Source organism: Schistocerca piceifrons, chromosome 3 (genome assembly GCF_021461385.2).
Source record: "Schistocerca piceifrons isolate TAMUIC-IGC-003096 chromosome 3, iqSchPice1.1, whole genome shotgun sequence".
NCBI lineage: Eukaryota > Metazoa > Arthropoda > Insecta > Orthoptera > Acrididae > Schistocerca > Schistocerca piceifrons.
In genome coordinates, this window is record NC_060140.1 from 80,884,090 (window position 1) to 80,891,052 (window position 6,963).

The 6,963-nt window shown below is 39.9% G+C and overlaps 1 protein-coding gene across 1 annotated transcript; it reads right to left on the minus strand.

Moving 5' to 3' along the window:
• Nucleotides 1–219: 219 nt before the first annotated feature.
• LOC124789414 lies at nt 220–4,831 on the minus strand. Its single transcript, XM_047256759.1, has one exon. It carries the CDS (start codon nt 3,290–3,292, stop codon nt 971–973), a length of 2,322 nt encoding a protein of 773 aa, XP_047112715.1. The 5' UTR covers nt 3,293–4,831; the 3' UTR covers nt 220–970.
• Nucleotides 4,832–6,963: the final 2,132 nt, after the last annotated feature.

Genomic DNA, 6,963 nt, shown 5'->3' on the forward strand with positions numbered 1-6,963 from the left:
ACAATTGCTAATTACTAATTGTACCAGTGCCTGTAGTATTTCTAAACCCTGCAATTAGGTTAAAAAAGGTTTTGTTATATAACAGAGAAAACACAATCCAGCTAAGCAAAAGCATTCCACATCTTGTCTGTATATTCTTGTACTACAAGAATTCAGCAGTGCTTCGTAATTCCTCATAAGCAGCATTCGTGTTTAAGAAAGAACACAAAGCAATTTTTGTTTTATTCCACTTTTGTGATTTATTAAGAAACAAATGATAATTTTATACTACATACAAAATTGTACAGTACATATATTCCAAGACACAACTGCTCATATGAAGAACACACGCACACACACACACACACACACACAGCGACTACAGTCTGGATATTCAAGCTATTTGCTTTACAAAATTCTCTGGACATTGAACTCAATATTAAATACTGATAAATGACATTAAGTTACTCTTGTCACTTGATGTATACACAACGTGAAATACTTCCTTAACTTACTCCTTTCTTTATACTATATGAAAACTAGCAAAAAATTGAGTTACAAAAACAAATGTTTCTGAAGACTACAAAACAAAACATGTTATTAGCCGGCTCAAAGAGGTTTGCAATGTACAACAAATGGACAGGCCTTTTCAAAAAAAACTCCTCAACTGGCAATCAGTTAAAACAAAACAATTCCAAACCGATCTCAAAGTTTATTACCGTACAATACATAGACAATGGGAAAATCTGGAGCTCATGAAAATATACGTGTAAGTTCAGTATTTGACAGTGGATAGGAAATTAACACTAAGGTTATTTCAATTTATTCAACAAACATGCCCACAATTTGGAATGTTAGATGTTGCAAACATGAAGTCACTGTCTGAAACTACCAATCAAGTTCTATTTTGGCTGGGGAATAATTACCAGTTACCCCTTGCCACAATCTGAAGGTCTTGAGGAACAAGGCATCCAGCTCGTCTAAGATGACATCAGTTGCTGGGGTGGAAAATCTGACCTGAAAATCTGTCTTCCCAAGAATGTGGGTTCCTAGAAATTGTATTATCAAATACTTGGAACTGTTGGGGACCCGACAATCTTAATCTAGATTCACTAGAGTACAGAGGATCTTGTTCCATTAATCTACCTTCTTTGGAGTGGATCTGATCTGAAACCATGAACCTCATCTCATGAACCTCCGAAAGATCTTGGTCCTTGTAGCCTGTGACATGAAGCTGTTGGTGATCCAAGGTGGAGTACCTGTATTCCTGGGATCGATTCAATGTGTACCCAGGCTCTGTATGTTGTGTTCTGTCCGGTACAATGTAACTGGCTTCTCGTGACTGTGACCATTCCGACATGCCGAACCTATGCCCATGAGGCTGTTCTGAAACCAGGAATCTAGGCTCGATATTCTGCATTACAGCAGATTCTCTGAACATGCCCTCTTGTGTCAAGAGTCGGTCTGAAGTCATGAACTGTGTCTGACAGAACTGAGGAGGGCCTGTATCATCAAATTTAAGTTCATGATGATGTGTCTGAACCTGATGTTCAAATCTGGAAAATTGAAGACAACGATTAGGACCCGAGAACATAGCTGCCTGAGACTGGGACACATCTGAAGGCCCCAAACCAGGTACCAGAGAACGCAGTTTGTAAGTGCGCCTTGTCGAACCGCAACTCTCCATCACTTTCTTCCATTCCGATGCCAGCATGAGTTTTACCTGATCCAAACCGAGGTATAATTTGAAACCACGTGCCTTCAAATCCTTGGAAGATTTGTTATCAACCCAAAGTGTCAACCTTTCCCTTTTATCTGCCTCTGCCACCCTCTCGAGGACTTTCCATTCAAAGGTGGGGATGTCCGATTTGTTGTCAACCCAAAGAATCAGTCCTGTCTTTTTGTCTCCCTCTGCCACCCTTCTCAGGACTTTCCACTCTGCAGTACAGATGCCTTTATTTTGCTTCTGAAACAAGTCCAAAATCTGCTGATTACTTCTCTTCATCACTTTCAATACCCACAGTATGAACTTTGTACCCTTCAACATAAGCTCTGCCTGGCCGAGTGCCAGCCTTGCTCCTGACCATGGAATGATGTGACGAACAGTGTCCTTCAGCCACTTTTTGGTCGCTTCATTGACACAGGTCAACACCAAGCCCCCACACTCGAACTGCACCTCAGAAAACTGGATAGATTCCCCCTCATCAGATAGATTAATCCACTCAATGAGTGCAGTCGCCACCATCTCTGCCTGCTCCTCTGTCATCTTAACATCTGGAAAACCCTCAAGCACAACAGCCTGCCTCATCCAGTCAAACATTTCCTCCTTTACTTCCGATTGTCGACCCAAAACATAAGCTTCATTTTTGCTAACTCCTTCAGTTACAGAGTCATTAGTGTTAGTAATATCACCAGATTTCACTTTTTTCAGTTTGGCATCCAGTTCTGGGCCTCCAAAATGCAAAGGATGCAGAAAATTTTTAGATGCAAACTTTAGAGACACCGGTTGACATGGTTTATAATTTGCAGGAGGTCGTCGTCCCAGATTGTGAAGTACAGGCTGCGGATTATGCCACTCTGCAGAACTGCAGCTGTTCATCATTTTCTTCCATTCTGATGCCAGCATGAGATCAGCCTGATCCAAACCAAGGAATAATTTGAAATTGTGTGCCTGCAAATCCTCAAGAGATTTGTCATCAACCCAAACAGTCAGCCTCTCTCTTTTATCTGCCTCCTCCACCCTCCTTAGGACTTTCCACTCAGCAGTGGAGATGTCTCTATTTTGCTTCTGAAACAAGTCCAGAATCTGCTGGTTACTTCTCTTCTTCATTGTCCTAGTCATCCAGAGTATGCACTTGGTACCCTTCAATATGAATTCTGCTTGCCCGACCTGCAGCTTGGCTCCCGGCCATGGAACAATTTTATAAACAGTCTTGAACAACCATGCTTTGGTTGCATTGTTGACACAAGTCAATGCCAAGCCCCCATTCTCGTACTGTGTCGCAGAGAACTGGATAGGTCGCCTCCAGTCACTTGGGTTAATCTGCTCCATGAGTGCTGTCAGCACCTTGTCAGCTTGTTCCTCTGTCATCTTGACATCTGGGAAACCATCGAGCATGACAGCATACCTCATTGGGCCAACAATCTCCCCCTCTCCTTCCACTTCTCGACCTGAAACACCAGTTACCTTTTTGTCCACCATTTCAGTTGCAGAATCATTGCTGTTAGTTATATAACCCAACTTAACTTTTTTCAACACACAATTCTGCTGCTTTTTCTCCAAAATATTCACAGATTTATCTGCTGAAGCCATATCTGCATTCTTTGTGATGGGGAAGACTCGCACAGAGTTATCTGAGAGGTTTGAGCATTCTCCCTCTGCACCACTGTCGCCCTTTCCCACATCGGCTCTTTCAGAGATGTTTTTGAATGTATAGGTTTCCCCAGTGCCACATACGGGCACTGGGGTCCCTCCTATTGCGAGTTTAGAACAGTCTCCCTCTGCAACAGTACTTTTATCATCTACAAGGTCCGAGGTCACCTCACCTCGAGGTCCCCTCGTGCCAAGTTTGTACCTGGTCCATTCTGAATACTGGGTCGCCTCACAGAGAGGTCCCCTGGAATTCTCAGTATCTGCTCGTTTGGAGCTTATTTCAGGATTTTTATCTATGATCCCACGAGATTCTGAGGAAAGTGTGGACCACCCGGGCAGAGCCCCGCATGCCCGAGCTAGGCTAGATACTCTGGGGGAGCACCCAGTACCCCAGAGGCCCCGTTTGAAGCACAGCTCCCCTGTGCCATGCACCCCTCGGCACGGGTCGCACTACACCTTGGGTTGGGGGGCAGTTTAATGTCATACCCAGGACAACACTGCCAACGGTGTGCCTGTCTCAAAAAATTCCTTACAATCTGCATAATTTGGATAGATCCTGCCCGCTCTCCCCCATAAGTAAACTACAATTGCACACAGAAAATGAAAAAAAGGAAGGAAATGGAATTCCAAAACTGCATGTTTCCTTACTAAACAGTAATGCTGTCCTTAAGGCAGAGGCATTATCTGAGATGGTATGGCCATGCCTTCCTCTCACCTTCAGACTGATTCTTCCAATCAGTTACAGGAGGCCTACATTTCAACATGGCGTCTGACCCACAGTGCAAATTGCATATTTTTCAAATGAATGGAGATTGAACCCCAGACCTTAGGATTTTTAATTCAACTTTGTTACTAAGCTACAACAATACACTCCACACTACAAGTCACGAACAAGAGGCCATTTAATTATGCATCAGAATTCTAAGTTTGCACCTGTTTAACCTTTTCCACTTCAATAACACATCTCGTCCAACAATGATTTTATGCTTCTGCTACGATGTTGGATATGGTCTGAAATACTGTTTCTGTTTTTTATAGCCCGTTCTGCTCTCCCAGGCAACCCGACACCATCTTGTAGTACCGCGTCTGGTCAACAGATAGACAAGTTGTCTGTCGTACTTCACAGAAGGCCATGTGCTTTAATATATGTAAGTGATTGCGTGTTTTCCACATGATTTTTGCTTGTATGAAGATGCATGTAGAAGGTGTGTATGTGACAATGATAGTGTGAGTTTGGCTTTAGAAGATACTGAAAATGAAGCAGAGTTCAGTGGTAAGAGCTGAAACAGAGCAACGTGAAATCTCCCATCTGCTCTTATTGCATTTCTGCCAATAACTGTTTTTTTCTTCTTTGCTTATTTCTTATTTTTAGTATATTTTGTGAGTAACATTTATGTGACAGATGTTCAAATATGTCAAAACCTGAACTAAGCTTTTTCCAACTTAAGATTCATCATTCAAGGCAACATCATCAATGTACTGATTCCAATGCTGTTTTTAGTTTTACTGGAAAATCTGTTAATCAAAAAATATGACTAACTGTACTTTTTACTGCAATATGATTTGGCAAATTTTGTGTATTTATGGACTTAGTGAGGCCAATCATCAGAGGCACTGTTATTCTGACTTTCCAGGAACACATTTCAATATATGTGAAAATAATTAATTTACAATATAATTAACATTAAAGATTATGACCATGTTATATTTTACATGGCAGATTGTGCCTCTGTACTTGTTACATTCCAACCTTTGTCATTATACGTTTGTTGACCTAATTTTTATGTACTAAGTGACATATGTCATTAATTGAGTAAGCCATTAAGATTTTCACATAATTTACCCCAACTGTCAGTGCGGCGTATGTACCTGTAAATGGTGTATTCCTAATGTGGAGGCACAAAGTTGTTTCATTAACTTTTCTAATAGCCTACACCACACATATTTAATAAACAAAATTATTATTAATATCGAGTAGCAAAATTTAACACAGCAGTTTTACAAATGATTATGTAGTTTCCAAAATAACAGTTTGTTCACGTGCCAGTCTCTAAATAGCTGGATGCTACCCAAAGTTCTCTATCCATTCTCTGTAATCACTCACATCATGTCTATGTGCAACCTATCTGTAAATGTCTGCAGGAGTGATTCAATTTCCACAAATGTATGTAACAGAATCAGCAAAAACTTAGGGAATTTACTTGTGGGCTCTTAAGCACCAACATTACTAATTCATGTTTTTGATTACTTAAGACTGAATTGTGTTGTAAATAACAGAAAAGTTTTCATTGGAACAATTAATTATTGTCCCATTATGACATAAGCTGAGGGCCGGACCGAGTGAGATATCAATGTGTAATTTTCTTGAATAGATTTCTACAAGTCACTGTGTTTACCGTGATGACTGATGTAAATGTAAACTGTGTTCTGTGCCAAACTCAATATTTTGTTCTGAACAGTTTTATAATGACAATTGATCTACTGATAGTGTTTCTAAAAACTGTGCTTCAACGATGTCATAATTTCACTGATAAATTATGCCACTGGACTGTTGTTAGATGCGAGAGATAACCTGATTTATGCACTACTTGTGTTGTAAAGTTAAAGAACTGGTCATCGTCTCAAAATATGACATCAAGATAAAAAAGTGTGAAAAAACGTGAATCCCTGACTATGGAGTAGTGTACATTATTAAGTAAACACCATGTACTATTCATTAAGGTTCAAACAACACACAGGTACACTACCAAGAGGCAAAGAAGGAAGTGACTATAGAAATCAGCTTGGTTATCTTGCAGAGTGAATAGGAAGAATCATTTCCTATGTGCAGTGATGTAAGTGTTAGTTGATCTGAAACTATTGATTGCGAAGAAAGTGGCTATAATATGCAGTCTGTCATGATAAACCTACTAGTCACATGTGACAGTGATATTCTCAACTTCACACATTCTGTTATACAACAGAGGTTCCCTTTTTCTCGAAATGCATGCCCAACAGCAGAACTTCAACATTCTCAGTTTTAATAATGATTTTATCAGTAAAACTGTGACTGCAACAAATGTATACTCAGCAGAAAAAACACAGAAAATGGCTCCATTGACAAAACATTCGATTTGGCACTCATGGTAAGACGTTTCAGCACAACAAATGATAGCATTCCAAGGTGTTACACTGAACATGGTTCTGAATTTGAAGGCAGAATTAAGTGACTATTTTACTAAAGAATAGCTAGACTGAACTTCAATTTTCAAGGACGTTTTCTCTTGCTTCCAATTTTTCCAGATATTTTGGATACTACAATTAGTTTCTCCCATCACAGCTCAAGAGACAGTGCCTACTGGAAAGAGCAAAGTGAACTTTTTGAGCAAATATACAGGGTGTTTTACAATTCCTATTATAGGCTTCTAGGGATTGTAGACATGACTTAGTATATGAAGTTTTGATAAGGAACCCATGTCTGGAAGAGTGCCATTTGGAAATAAAATATGTTTGAAGATCAGATAACTTTCAAATCTCCCACTTCATGATAAGCACTCCAACTGAGAAGAGGCTGTTATTGTAAATCCCTGTTGTAATTATGATATCAAGTATAATTTTCGACTAACTACAAC

Coding starts and splice junctions, on each gene's coding strand:
- LOC124789414 (XM_047256759.1), bottom strand. CDS start 3,292: ATGGCTTCAGCAGATAAATCTGTGAATATTTTGGAGAAAAAGCAGCAG.